Below are 21,002 nucleotides of genomic sequence, written 5' to 3'. Positions count from 1 at the left end.
AATTAACTCCTCCAACTGTTCCAAATGTGTGACTGTAGAGAAAAGAGGATTTGGTGAATACTCCTCTGAATAAGATTGTGTAAATACTTGACTAACTACTTAGGGTAGTCGTCTAGGTCTAAAGACACAGTTTCCCACTATATTTCGAAACATCATGAGAATAGACACTTAGGGGTGTCTTTATTGAGCTATACTGTCTTCTGTAATATACCCAGCTAAATATATCTTGTCTTTACCTTTTTTTTGAATACAGGGACTTTGACAACGTTTACGTATTTGATATTGCACAAAAAGACATCTTGTAATTGCAATATTAGCATCTATTCTAATTTGTTATTTTTTTAGGTCTAACTAATACCGGCTTGTAATGCACCAATCCTTATATTTGTTGTATACATATCTCCCATTGATTTATGTGATGAGTTCCCTACAATACAATTATACATAGAAATTCATGGTAAACAGGGCATGGCTCTCCAAAAGTTTTCCTCAACATTTCAACATATTTCTTGTGTCTTGAGCTTATCTTGAACGAACCTGAGAAATTTTGCTCCTACAAATACAAATTTGGTGCCTTGGTGAGATATGTAGAAAGTATAATTATATCTGCCCTAAATAGCGAAAATGTGGTTGTAAGTATTTTTTTAGTCCTTTTTTCTCTACTCTTCGTTGAGCATTGGAAGTGAGCAGACGTGTTTTCTACGCTCGTTAAAATTGTTTATTAATTTTCAATAAATAAATAAAAAATTATCTGTTATTACTTTTAAAAGAACTGTAACGTACCTCCCTTATAAATAACAATGATATAACTCAGTTTTTCTAAGCATTAGGTAGTAGATTGATTTTACATATATACGTTTTCATATTTATATTATAACTACGTTTTCACATTTACATGTTTTTACATTTCCACGTTTTTATATTTCACGTTTTTAGTTATTATCAAAAATTAAAATGTAAATAGCTGAACTATTACAGAGCTTGATGATAAGACAATTAGAGTCTTCTACTTGCTCCGGCCAATTGTATCTGTAACTTAAAGTAACATCTTACTTGTATCTACTTTTACGGCGAAATGTATACCTTACCTTACCTCTATAAAGTAAGGCAAAAAATAAACTGAGGTGCCATAGGGATCACAATAACAGTGCCGATGTCTATAAAGAGAAGGAATAATTATATCAACGATCAAAAATCCGAACTCGGGGCAAATTTTCCATGATGAATTCAAAGTGACACGAATTATCCCCCTGCTGCGCTAGTCGAAATTATCAAGAAGAGACAATAGCCGTGGGGACGAGGTGTGCTGGCCACAAATCGGAATCAGTTTCGGATAGAAATACTAATCCCGAATCTACTTCAGAAAGCTCCTTTATAATCGCTATTACAATTCCAGGACACAGATTCTAAAACAGTACTTAACTAGTTAGCAATTTTTATACAAAATATTATGCTAACATTTATAAAAAAGTTTTTTGCAGCGTTTGAAAATAAAATTTTCTCTAAATATTATGTTCAGATACTGTCAGGAATTAACAGAAACTCACAAAAAACCGGTCAGTAATTTACATTGAAGCACAAAGCCATGTGCCATAGTCGCAGCCATGTGTCAAGACCCCTCAAGTGCATTTAGGAAAGCGAGATACTGAATTTGTTAAAAATGGGTAAGCGACGAAGAAATAAAGGAAATAAAGGTGTCAAACAAAGACCTGACCCATGCTGGAAAGACATTGTGAAGTCCAACGAATTGTTGGAAAAATTCTATAAGGTAGTTAGCTACTAGCTAAAGAAGTTTGTTATTTTTTGTTTTGTTTTGGATTTGGTTCGTTAGAATAGCCCATCATAGACAACTCCAAATTAGCTATGATGGTCAAAACAACCTTCAGACGCTTTATCTTTCCTAATTTGGTTTGGTATTCTTCCATTGTAGCTAGCTAGCTATAGTTGCAGCAATGTATTACCAAAAACATTTTACCAGGCTGCCTTTTGATGACACAAAGATATTTTCTACTAATATTTGCGCTGTGAGAAGATTTTGATTTGAGAACACATGCGTTATGTTACTGTTCCTTTGTTTTAAAGCCACAATTTAGAAGAAGCGTTCATTACTAAAGTGTAACTAGGAAACTCTGTCAATCAGCCAACGAGGGTACTGATAAGTCGCATACGCCGTGCAAAATGCGGGCATTTTTGGGCGAGTATTTGCCCGAAAAACCCTGCATAGATCAGAACAATGCCCGAAAAAGAATAGAAAAACAGACACTAATGATTTAAAACTATGAAACTATGAAAATTAAAATAAACTTACTATGTGGTAGAAAAGTTCTTAAAAGAACTGTTTTTGATAGTTTATAATAAGGCTTACTTGATAAATAACTTATATATAAACTTTATTAACTCCTTTATCTTCAAGCGCCTTCTTCCAAACTATCGTCCGCATGGTATTGCATTTCGGGAATGTTCCGGGCGATTTTGGGAAAGTACGGCCGGTTTCGGACGACAACTGCCAATTTAATTTGAAAAGTTGCCCGAACTCGCCCGTATATATGCGGGTGTTTGCGGCTTATTGGCACCCTCTTGCTAAAAACAGTGCATGGCAATTGCAAAAGGCCAAAGTATCTTCCCTTGTCACCAATATCTTTAATTTACCTTTTTTGCTTCTTATTCAGTGCAAAAATATGTATCCAAAACTGGGCATTAAATAATGATGATCTCATTCATTCATATTTTTAGCATTAGCAGTGGTGGCATCTGCGTGGCAGCAGCCTTTCTAATTCAAATATCCATTATATTGCTTCGTGTCTGCATCGGCAAAAAATGTCGACATGAATTATCGTTTCAATGACTTCGACAATCCACAATTTCATGTCGACAAAACAGTGAAATAAACTTTTATTTCGGTGTCTGACCCTAGCAATTTGCCTTATAAATTCCAGCTTTTTCTTTTTTGAGCCACATTTAAACTACTTTAATTCTATTTGGGGTAAATTCAAAATGTTCAGCAACTACTTTTATGATCTTTTTAATTCCTGCATATAAGAAATACTTTCTATCACCTTTCTATCTGCACTTTCCATATATTTACGATAGATTTAAGGCAATTAAAGAATTCTATTTATTGCAAAGAAGAAATTTGCCTCTGCAAAATTTTGCTGATGTGAACTTCTTTTTTTTTAATCACATTAAGGCTGGGCATAAAAAGATTGGGTGCCAGATGAAGCAAAGTTATTTTCAGTCTATTTCATCATACGTCACACAAAGGCATTGTTCGTTAGGACTCTATAAATTCTATAAATTAAAAGTTGAAAGCGTCACAATTTTTCTGTAAGAAGAAATCCACAGGAAAAGATGTCGGCTGAATAGTAATCAAGTAACGTCACAAAGAAATTTATCTATATAAAGAAAATACTAATATATAATATATTTTACTTATCGAAGCTATTAATTAAAGGGAACATGGGATACATATTAAATGATGTTGGACACATAATAGAGCTTAAGAAGTTGGTTAATAAGTCTTTAAATTTTTTTAAAAAGCTCTTTTCGTTTCTGAGAATGTTTTCATTTAAAGAATTTTGATTAAATATGCTGTATAAATTAAGATGTCATATTGAAGTAATAGAAAATTTTGACATTTTCTGTCTTCCGTAATTTTAGACCTCTTTAAGGAATGTATACATTTAAACTTTATGAGTGCATAAATATTTAAAAGGTAAATTGATTATGATAACTTTTTTGCCAAAATGACGCTCGTTTGCTTGTCCAAAGCCTCTTAAATCTTTTGCTGACAGCCCCATAACTTTGGATCTGCATCTGCAATCAGATTTTGTGAGTAAACATATAGGGCATATACTCTACGTCAAAACAGCAGCCCTTGTGTGGTGTACAGCAGCCAAGACTTTTATTAGTATTTTTTACCTCTGTCAAATTTAATTTTCAAGCTCTTGCACCCCTCAGAATTGTCAATCTACCGCATGTCTCCTAAGATCTTAGAAAAAAGAGGCCTGCACCTCTCACAAAATGATCTCATATTTTATAAAAATATATAACAGCAACATAGCCAATCTTTCCTGAAAAACGGTTTAACCTTCATTTATTACCAACAAACTGATCGTTTTACAATACAACAAGGAACAACATATTTCTTGTACATTTAATAATTGCTTGTTCTTGACATTAATATATTAAACAATTTTTACTGTTACCGCTACCCTTATTGTTACTGATAATTTTTTTCTCCTCCTAGTTTTCCTCTTTACTGATTTTTTCTTCTTCTATGAGCATATGGAGTATTGACAATCTGCTTCCCTTGGAGAATGCTTCAGAGTCAGCACCAAGATGGAACGATCATTAGGGTGATATTTTGAGGCCTGCTCAATGTTATTCTGTTTTCAGCTCATGGAGACATTGCCTGGCAAAAACCTTAAAAACATATTTTATTAGAATTTATTAAAACAGTGTTTTAAAGCGTAAATATCTCTTTGGTAAAGTTTATCTAAATTTATTGGACTGTTTAAAATGGTAAAGAAATTGGAAATAAGGCAACATTCAGATTTTAATCTAAGGTCGAAAGAGACAGTTCCTGAGTTATCCTTGAAAGAAAGTCAGCGATTTTTTTTATTATATGTGCAACAGCTATTAATATCTTGATCAGACATAATAAGTTTGTCTGCTAAACACAATAAAAACAATAAAATTATTATATACAGAAAGCAATGTTCAAAGTCTAGTCATGCAGTTGCAACTGAACTTCTGATAAGCTCCTTTGACTCATGATAATATAAGAATTTAGAAAGCTTACAGTGATATTTACAGTAAATCATTCCCTGACCCAACTTTTGGTTATTTCAACCAAGTTTTATAAGTTTTATTAAGTTTATTATGTTTGCACAAAAGCTATTGATTAGTTCTTTTTGTTTCTAGAGTCAAGGAATTGTTGCTTCAGATGAGTGGGATTTGTTTTTAAAATACTGCAGAAGAAACTTGCCATCTACATTTAGAATCACGAAAATGAGAGGACATGCCAAGGACTTGCTTAAAAGCCTAAAAGATGGGTATATTTCAAAGTTGTCTGCAGAAGATTTGAAAAATAATACAGAGTCAAACTCAAATGAAGATGATGAGGAAAGTGAAGAGAATTTAGTTCTTGAGCCTATTAACTGGTACCCTGATGAATTAGCATGGAATAGCAATCTGTCACGACGTTTTATCCGAAGATCAGAAGTTCTTCAAAAACTTCACAGATTTTTAGTTGAAGATAGTGAATGTGGTGCCATTACCAGGCAAGAGGCAGTCAGCATGATCCCACCAATGTTGTTAGATGTCCAACCACATCACTTAGTACTAGATATGTGTGCAGCTCCTGGATCAAAAACTGCACAGATCATTGAAATGATGCATTCTAATGATGCACAAGAAATGCCAACAGGTGCTGTTTTAGCTAACGATGCAGACCACAAACGATGCTACATGTTGACACATCAAGCTAAGCGATTAAACACACCATGTGTTGTTATTACCAATCATGATGCATCAATTTATCCAAAGCTATATGCCAAAGAGAAGGATGGTGTGACTAACAAACTGCTTGCTTTTGACAGAGTATTATGTGATGTTCCTTGCAGTGGTGATGGAACTTTGAGAAAAAATCCTCTTATCTGGCATAGATGGACACCACATCAAGCTGTGTCGTTGCATAGACTTCAAATGAGAATATTATTAAGAGGTTTAGAGTTGCTAAAGGTTGGAGGGAGACTTGTTTATTCCACATGTTCATTTAATCCTATTGAAAATGAGGCTGTTCTTGCTGGTGTCTTAAGTAGGTCCGAGGAAGCTGTGGAATTAGTTGATTGCTCACAAGAAATTCCCAATTTAAAACGTAGACCAGGGATGAAACATTGGAAAGTGTTCGATAGAAAAGGCAATGAATTCGAAAATTTTGCTGCTGTGAAATGTTCACCAACTGAAGGTTTTAAGGAATCCATGTTTCCTCCATCACCAGAAATGTCAGATAAATTAAAGCTGGAACGTTGTTTAAGGATTTACCCCCATTTGCAAAATACTGGTGGGTTTTTTGTTGCAGTCCTGGAAAAGAAAGCAGAACTTCCATGGCAAAAAGCTAAAAGAACACGAAATACCAAGTATTTACCATGGGAGACAGATAAAGTCAAAGACATTGCTGATAAAACAGCTGAAAAAGCAACTAAAGAATCCGAACTTCCTGTGCTGGATGAAGAGATAACTGAAACTAAAAATCAGGAATTTGAAAAATCGACTGAAGATGACGCCATTGAAGTCTCTGGCACTGAACAAGACAGTTCTGCTTCACCTGCTAAAAAATTTAAAAGAGGAATGATAAAGGAAGACCCTTACTTCTTCCTAGATGATAGTGACCAAGATATGGCAGAGGTAAGAAAGTTCTATGACTTATCAAACAGCCTGCCTTCTGATCAGTTCTTAGTACGAAGTACAGGGTATAAGAAAAGACACGTTTACTTGGTTTCACGAACAGTGCATGATGTTATTAAAGAAAATCAGAACTTAAAAGTTATAAACACGGGTGTACGTATTGTCACTCGATCTCCATTCAAAGCTGGTGTGGCAAGCCATGGTACTGAATATCGATTAGTTCAAGATGGGCTCCATCTTATCCAGCGGTATATTGGAAAACGAATTATTCAAGTGACCGGTGATGACCTTATAACTCTGTTAGTAGGTGGGAATGATGCTGAATTGGATACACTATCTAATGAAACCAAAAAGCAACTTTCAGAAGTTAGTATGGGTTGTGTTCTATGGCGTTATAAATCTTCTGATAATTCAAGCCTCCCTTTGACCACAGATATTTGGATTTGTGGTCACTCAGGCCGAAAAGTTATCCAAAGCATGTTGTCAAAAGAGGAGAGAAAACACTTTCTTCGGCTTCTTGGTGTGCCAATACCTAGTAAATTACAAGAACAAGTTAAAGGGCCAAGTTGGGGAGATGAACCGAAAGAAGAGGCTGGAGATGATACCATAAGTAATGACAAAAAAATTGCAGAGTGTGATAGCAAAGAAGGATAATATACATTAGTTTAAATGCTTTATATAATTGTTCTAAATAGGGTTGTCTGACTTAATATAAGTTGTGTTTAAGAGGGATATAAAGCTGTCATACAAGTACTCTTTCGTATGTCTTTTAATTTCATGGAGTTTTTGATTTATGAAATAATAAATTGTTTGAACACAGGAGTAAAGGGTCTTGAAAGAAATTTTTTGAATCAGCAAATGTTAATATTACCTATAGGCAGTAAAAAACATGAGAGCCAATTGATCAAGCTGTTTGAAGGAAAGAATATTAAATGTTTGAAATTTAAAGGGTTAAAATTAGTTTTATTTTGCTGCTTGAAATATAAATGTTTTTCATCACTTAATGCAAAGGCTGTTAATTAGATTGTAGAAATTATGTCTTTACACAAATGATTGTTTTAGTATTTAAACTTTTATTATAATAAATTTAGCTTTCTTTTTTGTTAATTTAATTTATAATTTGTACTTCTACTGCAAACGATTTTTCTTAGTAGAAAGAGTTTTATTTACAGCAAGAAGTGAAAACGTAATAAATATTGATATTATTCACTGAACTCTCAACAATATAAATGAATTTAATTTTGCACAAAAGGTTTTCACTTGAAACAGTATTTTTCGCTGAGAAAGACATTTTGTTTAAGAAAAAAGCAGCAATAAATTTTAAGTATAACAATAAAACTCTCTTGTACAGATGATTCAAAGATAGACAAAGTGTTAACTAACAATAACCATTAAAATTTAGGTTCTATAAGGTAATTCATCTCTGTCATGATTTCATGTTCTTGTTTACTTCTTAAATATAAAAATGTTGCATTTATAGTAGCTTAAATTGATATATATTGAAGATGTTGGTTTTATTTGAAACTCCTGCTGGTTATGCAGTTTTCAAGGTATAGAATTAAAATAGATTTTTGTTATGCTACAAAGCTATGTTTTATGTTCTGTAATGATTACATCACGTCTGATGCCTGTAAAGTGCAATAGGTTTTATTTCCATGTTTTCAAAGTACTTTCTTACAACTAACTGATAATGTTAATTCTTTCAAAATCAATAAACATTCGAGGAAATAGAAAGAATCATAGGCATTTTTCCAAGCCCATGTAAAATCAACTTAATCAAATTTTTTTGGCAGGTGAGTGGCATTCTATTTTTTTAATTTACTTCAAATGCCATTTTTTTAGTTGTTGGACGAGAAGAAACTTTCTTCAGTTGATAATTTATACAAGGATTTTGAAACAGGAGAAAAGGCGAATGAAGTGTAAGAATTTTAAGAATATTTTTATAATTCTTTAGGGGTAAAAGTTTTAATCAAACCAGTCAGTTTTTTGTCTAGTTGAATCCTCATAAAAATTATTTGCATGAGAGCACTTTTTTTCCTTATTGCTCAGTTATTTGTATACAGTTAAGACAAATGCAATGTCCTTTTATATGCTGTAGGTAGAGCAATCAGCAACATTGATATTGTCAATTCTGATTTAAGTTTTTTTATTTTGTTTCTGTTCTGCCAATTCTGTTGACAATGTTTTTTTCTGTCTTATAGTGTTAAATTGAAGCATTTTAAGAAATTTGAAGATACCACTGATGCATTAGCTGGTATGAAAAGTCTTTTTTCCTTTTAATTTGTATTATTATAATTTGTATTATTGTATTATAATTGCAATGCTCACTACATTTTATTTTTCATTTTTTAGCTGCTACCGCTGCTATTGAAGGCAAAATGTCAAAATCACTGAAGAAGTTGTTGAAGAAAGTTGCAGGGAAAGATATTACTGAAGAAATGGCTGTTGCTGATGCAAAGATTGGAAATATTATCAAGGTACGATTAGTAATTGCTAACAGCATCTTGTTTTTACTTGTATTCATTGGGTTTGGTTAATGTTGTCTGTTCGATCACATTGTTTAGGACAAATTTGACATCAACTGTGTTTGCTCACCAGCTATTAATGAACTCATGCGAGGAATTCGGGCACAAATGAACTCTCTTATTACTGGTAAGACTGAAGGTTATGCTTCTATGTGATAGGCTCTATTTCTTACCCTCCACTGTAATATGCTTTTATTATTCACTCTTTTTTTATCAAAAAATACTGAACCTTTGGATGGAATGTGAATTCCAATGTGTATATATTCCTAATTTATACTAAACACAGCGTATATTTTTTAGGTTTAACTGAAAAAGAAACTGCTGCCATGGCACTTGGACTGGCTCATAGTTTATCTCGTTATAAGCTCAAATTTAGTCCTGATAAAGTTGATACCATGATAGTACAAGCTATATCTCTGCTGGATGATTTAGACAAGGAGTTAAACAATTACGCTATGAGATGTAGGGAATGGTATGGATGGCATTTTCCTGAACTTGGAAAAATTGTCACTGACAACATGGCATATGCTAAAACAGTGCAAGCTATAGGTATATACTTGTATTTTTAAATACAGTGCAAGCTATAGGTATATACTTGTATTTTTAAAAACAGTGCAAGCTATACGTATATACTTTCTTTTAAGTTTGGGACCAACGTGTCTATTTTTAATTTCGTGATCTTAATAAGGCCGTATTAATCGGCGTAAAAACATTACAAAAATCGACGCACATAACGCTATGTGTTTGGTCGATGTAATGACTTTTATCTATATTTTACAGCAGCAAAACGGTTAGTAAGCCGTTATTGTAAATTATTGCATGTAAAATCGTTTAGGACAAAAATGGACCATCAAACCAAGACCCATTAAATATGGCAATTCAAAAAAAAAAAAAAACATTTTGAACAAAAAATTATTTTGCGAACACGTAAAATAAATACAGCAACTGTATTTTACATAAAACTCTCCATTAGGTCTTCATTTTGTTCACCAGAATAAACTTTTTATTTTGCAATGTGTGAGTTGCAAGCCAGGAGTAGCATATTAAATCTTGTGTAAATATTTAGACGATCATCAGCTTAGTATTTTGTCATCACTCTGTAGGAGTATATTTTTCAAATTCATTGTCATTTACTACACCGCTTTGTACTATGGAAAATTCTACATTCTTAATTTATATGTTAGGTTTTAAGTCTACCACTGCCGATGTAGATTTATCTGGCATTTTACCTGAAGAAGTTGAAGAAGAAGTAAAGGCTGCTGCTGAAATCTCCATGGGAACTGACATCTCTGAAGAAGACATTGAAAACGTTAAGTATCTGTGTGAGCAAATCGTACAGATTGCTGAGTACAGAATGTCACTCTACGACTACTTAAAGAATCGTATGCAGGCAATTGCACCGAATTTGACAGTTTTAGTGGGAGAACTTGTGGGAGCAAGGCTTATTGCCCATGCAGGTACACGTCACGTTGCACCAAACGTTACGTTTCATTCCATAAGACATATTTTTTCCATTTTAATTTTTGTCCTTTTTAATTTTAGGCTCCTTGTTAAATCTGGCCAAGCACCCAGCTTCCACTGTTCAGATACTTGGTGCTGAGAAAGCATTGTTTCGGTGTGTATTTCTTTTGTAGGGTAAACAATTAATTGCTCATAAGGTTTTTAAGAATATCCACGAAAGCAAGGAGGGAGGAATTTGTTGGTTTTCAGCCCTTTGGTTTTCAATTTGTCGGTTATTGCCCGATTTTCAACATTCCCAAATATCGCCCCTAATATTCAAATTTTCCCCACATCTATATGCTATTCCTGGTTATCCGACATTTCACAATTCTCTTCATTAATTTAGAGCGCTAAAAACAAAACATGATACACCCAAATATGGTCTCATTTATCATGCATCGCTTGTTGGTCAATCGAGCTCGAAAACAAAAGGAAAGGTATAATGGATATAAATATGTTCAAATTGACTAAATTTAATTGACTTTCTCTGAATTTATGAATTTGTATTTCAGATCTCTCGAATGTTAGCTGCAAAAACCGCACTTGCTGTGAGATACGATGCTCTTGGTGAAGATGTAACCACTGAGATGGGTATTGAAAACAGAGCAAAACTAGAAGCGAGAATCAGATTTTTCGAAGAGGGAGGGGTAAGAACAACGTTGTATAATGGAAGCAAGAATCATAAATTTTCCTCTGGTCTTGTCTCCTCTATATCAAATCTACAGTAATACTTTTTGCAGTTGTGATTTCAATGCGTATCAACCTTACCACTTATATTAAAACCGCGTGTGACGTGGGTAAAGTTTTTTAAAACATGTTCTTGAGTTTTCAGTGTATTTTCAAAAGAATAAAGTAATATATTTCCACATAAGAAAATAACATTTGTTACTTTTGATAATATTGCAACTAGTTTGAGTTAAGAGATGTGTTTCCCTATGCTAATTTTTCGTCTCCTTTTTCATAGATGACTCGCATTAGTGGCACTGGTAAAAGTGCGGGAAAGCAAGCCAAGTACGAAATGAAAAGGTATATGTAACTAGCATCGTTGATGTTTCCAACCCGTAGATGAAATACGGTTTTTCTTATCTGAGGTGCTAGTTAAGTACGGAGGTGAAAAAACGAACTGCATTGCAACAAGTGGCGATATGTGTAGGTAAAGTTTGATCACTGCACAACAGGGTAATTTCCATCGAAGATGTTTCTCTATAACGGATATCTATACCCTTTTGAATTTTAACCCCTCCTACATTTATAGTGTATTGGAGATCTTTTTCTCATCTTTTCTCTGCACAGTGAAAACAACCAATCATACAACGCTGATAATGACACCACGATCGGAAAGAAACGGAAGAAGAAAGAAGAAGATGACGACGAAGAAGAAGAAGTTGTGAAGAAAGTAAAAACAGAAGATAACGAAGAAGGTATTACTGTCTGATCTGTGCTATATTAAAAACTTTTTATGGGAGGCTTCTTTGTTAGGAATGTTTCTATTTTAGTTATTTTTCGCTTTATAGAAACTCCCAAGAAAAAGAAAAAGAAGAAGGATAAAAAAAGAAAAGAAGAAGATGAAGAAGAAGTAGGAGTTGTAAATATTTTTACAATTTTCTGCATATATTTGTTGTTATGTGTTCTGCTAAATACTACTGTATATTTGCAGGAACAAATTGTTGAAGAGGTTTCCAGCGAAAAGAAAAAGAAGAAGAAGAAGAAAAAGAAAGCAGATGAAGATGACGAATAAAATCTGTTTGTGTTTTTATTGCGATTTTTTATGAAAAGGGTTTTTATGTACTAATAATGCAGATTTTTTTACTTAATACGATTGATTGGAGATCTGTGTTTTTAATGACAAGAACTGAGTTTTCAGAAAGGTAAATGATTTGATCAACTACAAACGTTTGAAGGTCCCTTTAAAATGATTTTCAACTTTCAGTTCGTAAAACGACCCAAAGATTTGCGAGCGCCACAAAGTACTAATTTTTTCACGAAGGGAAATGAGAGAGCGCGTTCGTTTCGTGTTTCGTGATATTTTTCTCCACGTAAATATATATAATCATGCAATTAAAGGTCATCAATAATGACAATATCAGTATTGTGTGACACTGATCACATGGTGATAATTATCGGACAAGAGTGAGTCAAGAATTTTATCAGACAAGTTATGTCTGATAAAACTCCAGCAAACATCCAACACATGTGGAATAAGACTTACAATGGCAGAAAAAATCAGTTAAACTTTTGTACGGAAAGCGAAATTGCGCCTTTTGCACAAAAATGAATAAACGCCGCGCCATTAAACAACTTTTCGTTCCTGAAGTTTCGTTTACACTAGCCGTCTAAGGTGTGAGTCGGTAACTTGTACAGGAATATGAAATACGTTTATCCTTAGCTAGACTTAACTACGCTACAATAAATACGACATGAGCACTAGATCTGAAGGACATTCTCTTAAAAATCAATGTCAACCCGCTTTACAAATAAATATTTTACCGCCTCGGCTAGTTTCTCATGTAATCTTGCACATGATTTGCCTCCGCGTAAAATATTCACCAATGTGTTCATTTTTTATTTCGAGACGAAGAAAAGCTGAACCAAACACATTCCTGCGGATTGCGTGAATGACATCAACATCAATATTTCGGAAATACAGAAAATTTTCTTTACAAATATTTCGTCATTTTTTACCCAAATGACGTGTTAAAAATCAATGTTAATACAGAATAGAATAAAATGTTTTCTATCCAATGGATAAGTGCACCAATAGAAACTCAAATTTATTGTGACGTTGTTTCTGATCCCAATGACGTCATCTAATTAATTTTAACCCTGGAATCTGTTTGTATTTAGTCTTATAGGTATGCCAAGTTGTATCATCTAAGCTTGGACAGTCCCGAAGTTTGGACCGCGGGCACTTCATTCATTCAACACAAGCTGTAAATATATTTCCTACTAATCAAACTAACTTTATAATTTTTATAATTATTATTAGTCATTTATATACAAAACTTCTTTTAAAGCCAGAGATATCCATCATCCTGAAAATACAAAACCTAAAAGTGAACACACCCGCCAGAAAATGGTATTCTTTTGTACAGCTATTTCATGACTACTAATTACATAAGGCGAGTGTTGAAAACAAATGGGTTTCTCGTTGCGTACCATAACGAAAGCTTAAGATTTGGCAAAATCTTAGCTACTTTTTTGTTAAAACTTCAATCCTTTCACATGGAAAAATATTTGACTCATTATAGGAAAAAACTCAAAAGCTTTTTAGATTACTTTAAAATGGTTTTAAAGCATCCCCGTTTATCTCGCGCTTCTCGTGTGGAGCCTCCACTCGTCACCTTCTTCGTGTTGATACTCGCTGCAGTAGAAGAAACTTCCACAGCTACGTCGTCGACCGCATCACAATCTTCTTTATCAACAGACGCGGACCTTCTTTCGCAGCCTTTGGAGTAATTTCTTTTTTCACATTGGAGGCCACGAGAGAAGATTGTGACGTAAGTTCTGCAGTTGATTCTGATGGGTTACCGTTACACTAAATAGAAATTTTTAGTCAGAAATAAAAAAAGTAATATTCTTATCCCGCATTTTCAAAGGTTTAACTGCATTTGCTACAAAACAAGGAGCTGACGAGAAGTACTAAAACGTTTTCGGGAATTCCAAAATGATAATAGTAATTTTCGTGCCTAGACTTTTGACTTTCTTTATAAAAAAGTGTTAGGTCCATGAACAGCAGAAGATACGGATTCAGTTAAAAGAACTTTTTTTCATAACATCACGAAACAAAATAACAACATCCTTTCTTAAGTTCCAGAAGATTCAGTTAAACAATTTGACTTTTAAAAAGATAACCTTAAATGCTTCGTTAAGTTCAATTATATCCAAATCACTGAATCCTGATCGCTGGCCAATCACACTGGCATCCACTTTTGGATCCAACGGTTCTATACTTGGTTTTCCATTCATTGAAAAAGCTAGCATTCCATAGTGCATTATACTGGCAAAATCGTAGCTAAACGAAATAGTGAAGTAATTCCCTTAGTAACGATGTTGTTAGGGAAAAAAAATCTTCTATTACACTTTCGTTTTTGCAGAGGCTCCTTAACGAGAAAATTTACCAACGAGCTGCCACAAAAAAAATCTAGCTTTGTTAACGAAGGAACAAGTTGTTCATAATACACGGAAAAAATAAAGTTAAAAATTATGAGTGATAGAAAAAATTTGAGGCATGCGATGTATTTTTAGGTATAGCGAGCATATAGTAAACGAACATTATCTATAGTGACCTTTTCTTAAAATATATGAGATCACCAACTAAATTAATGGTGTATTTGCATGATCATAATTCTTTGTATTTTTATTTTACTGGATTTTTTTGACTTACTCTTTGCCAATACTTGCTGCAACTCCTGCTTGGTATTTGTCAAATTCTTCTCTATCGCCTGAAGTTAACATAGAATTCATTTTACTGCTGATTGTACAAGTGGAGACAAACAATATTAACAAGAACACTTAAAATGCTTCAATAGTGTAACTAGTGGCTAGAAAAATATTAAATATTTTCAACAAGTGATGTGTCGCTACTGACTACTGGTAGAGATGGTGTAGTGGTAGCGCATTTGGCTTGTAATCAAAGGTTTCAGATTCGAGTCTCCACTCCGGCGCACTTAAAATGTAGTTTTGTCAGCCCATTTAAAGCCATATACTGACCGCTAATCGGCTTGTGTGGCGGATCGCAGCAATGTAACATAGTTGAGTTTCAGTCGAAAGGGAGAAAGAGCAAGCCGTTCAAATGGAATCCCCAAGGACGTTAAAACTTCCCGTTACTTACTTGCTTGCTGACCCTATGGTTGACGCACAAAAAACAACTATATTACAAATAGTTTGTTGGAAACAAAATCCCATTAAGAAAATGACAATCTTTGTTTCCAGAAAAGAAACTCACCGGGCGCGATATTTTCTAAATTGACTTTCAGGTATTTGTCTCTGTCCAATCGTGTATGCTCGTGTACAAAGCCGAGCGCATGCATCATTTCATGAAGCGCCGTTCCTAACAAAACATGAAATATCTTAACTTTTTTATATATATTATTGTTTTTTCTGGCATTTTAGTTTAGTAATAACATGGTTTCGAGGGCTGTTTAGGATTATTAAGTCTGACTTTCATTTGTAATGTTGACAAAACATGGTGAGGGCAATTTGGTAACATTACAAATGATACAAGGGCTAATTACCCAAAAATAGCCCGAAAAAGCATGTTATTCCGCCTTAATATTATGATAAAAAACTACTTTTGTAAGGATATTTTATGGGCTCGTTTTAAGGAAAATAACAAGTTTAGAAAATTTCTTATTGTCAAACATAAAATGTTCTAAAGGGCGAAAAAAAAATGAAAAAATTACTCATGCTCAATTTCGGATTGAACAAAACTTGTATCAAAACACAAATTAATTTTACAAAAAAATATTTGTGTCTAAAGAAATAAACAACGCAAAATATTTTTCTCTGATGTTTAAGTATGTAAGCCAATCAAAATAAAACAGGGTTCTAAACAATAAAATAAAATCAAAATTTAGTGTAACATTCAATAATCGCGGGCTTTTTTTGTCAAAAAAAAATCACAAAGTAAAATAAAACCAGTCAAACAACCTGTTCTATTTTAAATTTGAGATTTAGAATCGAACAGTTACGAAAATAATACGTTGATCATATAAACAACAAAGTAATTACGTTTGCAGAGATTTCCAAAGTACCTTTTAGAGCACAAGCAGGTCCAATGTTTAGTTCTTGTTTTCCTCCATGCTTTCCAAGAAATGACGAGCATCTAGAGAAATTATATTCTTGTAGGACGTTCGATATTGAGAGGTGTTAACTGGATAAGAGGGCCATTTATTAACTACATAACACCCAAATTCGTTATTTCTTCCTATCCCCACACCTTGTAACGCATCGTAACATATTTAGTACCACCAGCTCACCCATATCCCTTGTTACGTTATACTTTGAATCTTGGTCTCATACATTCATTCTCTATAGTACTAAAAACCTTCATGTAACAGATAATAAAAGATATAACAGGGCCATTTATTTAGCACACAAAATGATATTTTTGGTTGCGTAAGTCCAGAGACAAGAAACAAATTGAAGCTGTAGATCATACACTCAAGTAAATTTTTATAACAGTTCGTTACAAAAATGATCATACCCACGCACCCCCTCCCCTTAGGCATGACGTAATTATTTGTCCCTTAAAACTTGAATCAATTTTAGCACACCAAACATTGCAAATATCTTAAAAAAATAACATTTAATGACATGCGTCTAATTATCACCACTACATATTTTTGCATAGAATGTTTTGTTCATTTTCATTTTTATTTTTACTTCTAAATTGAATTATTTTCTTGCAAATTTAACTTTGATTTTTTGTTTTTCTAATTTAAGTTTCAAATTCATTTAAAAGTTTCATATGTTTTTAAAAAAGTCAAAATCATTTTGATTTGAAAATAGGCCCTGTTACATTCAATAGATTCAAAATGCGTTTCAAAAATTGAACTGCAATGTTTCTGAATTCGGGATGCGGTCCATTAAATTCAGCCGTAAATAATGTATAGTCCATAACAATGTATGGACCTAGGCTTGAAGTAGGAGACTTTATTCCTTCTCAGAAACCACGAAGAGAATAAGCAACGAAGTTAATTTTTTGTTTATAGTCAGTATATAGGACCGATAAAATTACTAAACTCCAATGACGAAATCCGATGCTTCCCCCTTGCTTGCCAGGAAGTAAAATTCTGACAGGAACTTAAGTCATTAAGTTCCTCTGAGTTTTCATGTGTCGACCTCAAGTAGGAATTCTGTAAGCGTGGTATAAAGTGTGTTTGCTTCTTCTTAACTCAAATTTATACAGTCACGTGGTCATCCGAAATATCACGTGATAATACAAATAAAACAAAAACAAACAAAGAAGGTGCATGGTAATAACATAAGCGTAGTGGTCGATCATTTATTGCAAATATCATTTAAACAATCTTGTGTGAAGTGTCCTAACGTTACAATGGACATTAAAATTGGGATTTTTTCCCGATTTTTGTTTTGTCTGTTTGAACCGTGCAAAAATACACACAACAACAACAAGGATCATGTTTGCCTCGTAATGTTACGACTAATCACTCTCAAACTGACGTTAATTCTTTTACTGGTGGCAAAATATATCACTTACTGTCCTTTAAAATCAAAATTGATGTAGTCCGGTTGTATAGTCCTTGGAACAAAACGAATACATGTATATTTCTCAAAATCCTGCATAGCACTTTTGATCACGTCTTTATACATGTCAGCTGGAACAAGAAAATATAAATATAAATAACTAGTCGTTAGCCCGTGGAAATATCCACGGGTTCGCCCGTCCTTTTTATACCGCATTGCGTGCATTTCGCTACCTGCGCAGCTAAGCTACCATTTTGCGTGACAGACGTCCGTCCGTCCGTCCGTCTGTCTGTCACGCAAAATGGTAGCTTAGCTGCGCACTAAGGAATACATGGTTCTTCAGAGCTATGACGGAAGGACTGAGGAATACATGGTTCTTCAGAGCTATGCAAACAAATATTTTAAAAAGGGTAAAAGATCTCTTCATATGGTTGCACGTGACCAAACAACTCATAGATTGCTGTAAAACATGCAGCTGAGCAAGCCAGAATTGAACAATTAAATTCGTTAAGACAGTTGCAAAAGTTAATTTTGCTCATGGAACTTTCATATTTTACTCTACTAGCCTTTTTTGTCAAAGATATTTAAGAGCTGGGATATATATATACCAAGTGTTGATGCATGGAAATTAATAAATAAGAAAATGAACACGATTGTCACTCACGTAAGTTTTTGCTGAAAACAAAAGGAATTGCGTTTGTATTCCATGTAAACCCAGGATATATGACAACATCTCTCAAATTGGACTCGTTGTTATGACGTAACTTTAAAAATTTCTTTGAAGCTATTATATCTCCTTCGACAATTGTTCCTGGTACTCCACGCTTCTCCGCTAAAATATATAAAGAATCTTCTACTCAATACGAAATATCTCTGAATTAAATATCCTTTCTGGATTAGTCTCAATCTGTAGCTGTTGGGTAGCTTTGTGGTAGATAGTTTACTCCAGGAATATTCACAGCTATTTCATGCCTCAAAAACTGTCCTGCAATTGTTCTGCTAAACATTTAACATAGGAATAGGATTAATGCGTAAGGCAATTATCTGATTGAGTAGCTGTGGTTAAATCACCTCAAAATATCAAATGTTTGCTTACCTCTTCGCAGAACAGGACAAGACAGGACAGAAGGATAACAGTATCGTATTATGATGGGATAATACGGTACTGTTATCAGAAAACAAAGAAATTATCCTGGGTAAATATTCATTAAGACAACATCAAACTTTGTTAAGTCGATCTCACTGTCGCGTGCACACATCTCGAGTGGGAGTAAAAATATATTGTGACAGTTGGTATTGATGTGAAATCCAGTAAATTTTCCCCCAAAAAAGTTTCTCAATTTTCAAGCCAGCAAAAGTTACTTCAAATTTTAAAGCTCTTAGTACTCAGGTTCTTATAAACGGGTCTCTTGAATGATGAATAAAGAGAATCACAAATCCTACTTTTATCCAGTGCACTATTAATGCTGAGTGTAGTTGCAGAGTCTTAAAATCTGAATAGTAAAGTGCAAAATCTGATGCTGTAAGCTTGTAATAATGTATGCGAAGAACTCTGCGGAGTATGTAACTACCTATTTGGATAGTGGATCTAAAAAAAATGTGATAAAATAACCAAGACTCTTTAGTTACTTGTATGAGAAAACAAATTCTAGGAAAGTGCTAGGGTTGTGATAATTCCTTTACATGTGACGTTTTTCTTGATTATACGATTCGATGATCGTATGTTTTCAAATGTTTGCGTTTAAATTGATACTTTTCAACAATGAATTTGTTGCATCAAAATTCGATATACTAGAGCGCGGTGGCTAACACTTGATAAATTTAGCACGTGTTGCTTTGAAATGAATCGTATGATTAAATGATGATCATTGCAATGAAGTTTACCAGCAATTTTATTTTTGGGGAACACTTGATATTATTTATAATCACGTGTTTCGTGTTGTTCATTAATTCGTTAGGCTAACTGAATAGAGATCGTCAGTTGCTACCGTCATTGGAGTTTTTCGCATAAATCATTTATTGTTTCGTCTTATTTACCTAAAAAGGTCCGTACTAAGACATATAATATAAAAATATAGGAAACTCAACGAGTTTTTCCTGATAAACAACACACTGATTAACTTCATTAAAAGAAACCGCGGTAGAAATTACAAATGTTTTGGATCTGGACCCCTCCCCCGTTAAATGTGATAACCAAAAAACTGTGCAAGAAACATATGTTAATCTACCTTCTTGCTCAGCTGCAAGTTCTTTCATCCATTCCTTATGATTATGTGCAATGTATTTGTCTAGAAAACAACGTTGAAGAAGTTGGTTATTTAGAATTTTTAAGAACCTCCTAAAATCATTTACTGTGTAGTGTTATGTTGTTTTGATGTATAATTTTTAACACTTCACCAAACAAACCTACCATTCTCTTCTCCGTGTATATGTGTCCTTTTTGTTGGTTTTCCGAAGACAATTTGAATGAAAATAAGAATAATTATTATAAATCTCATGTTTTTTATTTCTCCATCTGCATCTTCATACTACTACCGTGTATTCGCGGGGCTTTCCGCTTCATCAATTTCTCTCTCTTCCCCTTATTAAATTATGTAGGGTGGAGAGCAATGCAGAAAAAAGGTGGAGGAAGAATTCGTGAAACGATTCTTTTATCGTGAAAAAGTCTGATGTATATAGTGGTATATTGAAACTTTCACACACGAGCTAGTGTTGGTATGATTATAGGGCGCATTTATATACAAAATTTGTTGTTGGGGAATTTATTGGATATTTCATTTTTATTGGGTATTTTAGTCACATATGCACGTTATTAACACAAGTAGCATTAATGTTATTTCTCAATTCCCTTTCTACAAGAAATATTTATTTTTTAAAAAATGAAGTTTTCTAAATGAGAACCATATACTTTTATATTTGAGCATATTTCTTTCCAGTCTAAGCATATGAGCATAATACTGAAGCACAGACGCTGTGCCCACATTGTGTAAAATATGATGTCTGATCAAGCGAATCTTTGCAAGCTGGGTCTAACCAGATGAAATTTAGATTTTGTTAGAGCTGTTAAAATTTTTATTCTGTTTCTGAAAAACATAAAAGCCGAAGTTTCCTTTAGATTCCCTCCCAACGCAACCCGCAAGTGGTTGAATGCTACGCGCCATTTACTAAGCTTTCTTCGAGGTAATAAAATCCAGTTTCTCTCAAACGAAAGCTTAGACGCAAACAAATGTTAGTGCAAATCCCCAAAATCCAAATCAATCTCATTAGCAAACCCCTCATTACAATCAACCAATGAGCACAAATTCGGCGTGCTCACATCTTACGCTTTTAAATAATGCAAAAATTAATTATATTTGTTCG

The 21,002-nt window shown here is 33.7% G+C and overlaps 2 protein-coding genes across 2 annotated transcripts; one reads left to right on the top strand and one right to left on the bottom strand.

Annotated features, from left to right (window-relative positions):
- The first annotated feature begins 1,592 nt into the window (after window positions 1-1,592).
- On the top strand, window positions 1,593-12,261 carry LOC130642197 (RNA cytosine C(5)-methyltransferase NSUN2-like). The gene is made up of 19 exons (XM_057449283.1): window positions 1,593-1,768; window positions 4,924-7,057; window positions 7,136-7,358; window positions 7,661-7,732; window positions 7,811-7,820; window positions 7,914-7,958; window positions 8,251-8,327; window positions 8,610-8,662; window positions 8,761-8,885; window positions 8,973-9,060; window positions 9,234-9,482; window positions 10,118-10,390; window positions 10,476-10,548; window positions 10,780-10,870; window positions 10,946-11,080; window positions 11,398-11,459; window positions 11,727-11,854; window positions 11,948-12,009; window positions 12,091-12,261. Exons 1-19 carry the CDS (start codon window positions 1,661-1,663, stop codon window positions 12,169-12,171), a joined length of 4,089 nt encoding a protein of 1,362 aa, XP_057305266.1. The 5' UTR covers window positions 1,593-1,660; the 3' UTR covers window positions 12,172-12,261.
- A 783-nt stretch (window positions 12,262-13,044) lies between these two features.
- LOC130641053 (hatching enzyme 1.2-like) lies at window positions 13,045-20,260 on the bottom strand. The gene is made up of 9 exons (XM_057447696.1): window positions 20,053-20,260; window positions 19,871-19,930; window positions 18,307-18,474; window positions 17,656-17,773; window positions 16,187-16,257; window positions 15,379-15,483; window positions 14,818-14,875; window positions 14,286-14,445; window positions 13,045-13,968 (listed from the first exon to the last, which is right to left on the bottom strand). The coding sequence occupies exons 1-9, from the start codon at window positions 20,138-20,140 to the stop codon at window positions 13,819-13,821; spliced, it is 978 nt and encodes a 325-aa protein (XP_057303679.1). The 5' UTR covers window positions 20,141-20,260; the 3' UTR covers window positions 13,045-13,818.
- Between the last annotated feature and the right edge of the window lie 742 nt (window positions 20,261-21,002).

This window comes from Hydractinia symbiolongicarpus, chromosome 4, assembly GCF_029227915.1.
Source record: "Hydractinia symbiolongicarpus strain clone_291-10 chromosome 4, HSymV2.1, whole genome shotgun sequence".
NCBI lineage: Eukaryota > Metazoa > Cnidaria > Hydrozoa > Anthoathecata > Hydractiniidae > Hydractinia > Hydractinia symbiolongicarpus.
Note: the sequence above shows the minus strand (reverse complement) of the source record. Positions and strands in the feature narration are given on the sequence as shown.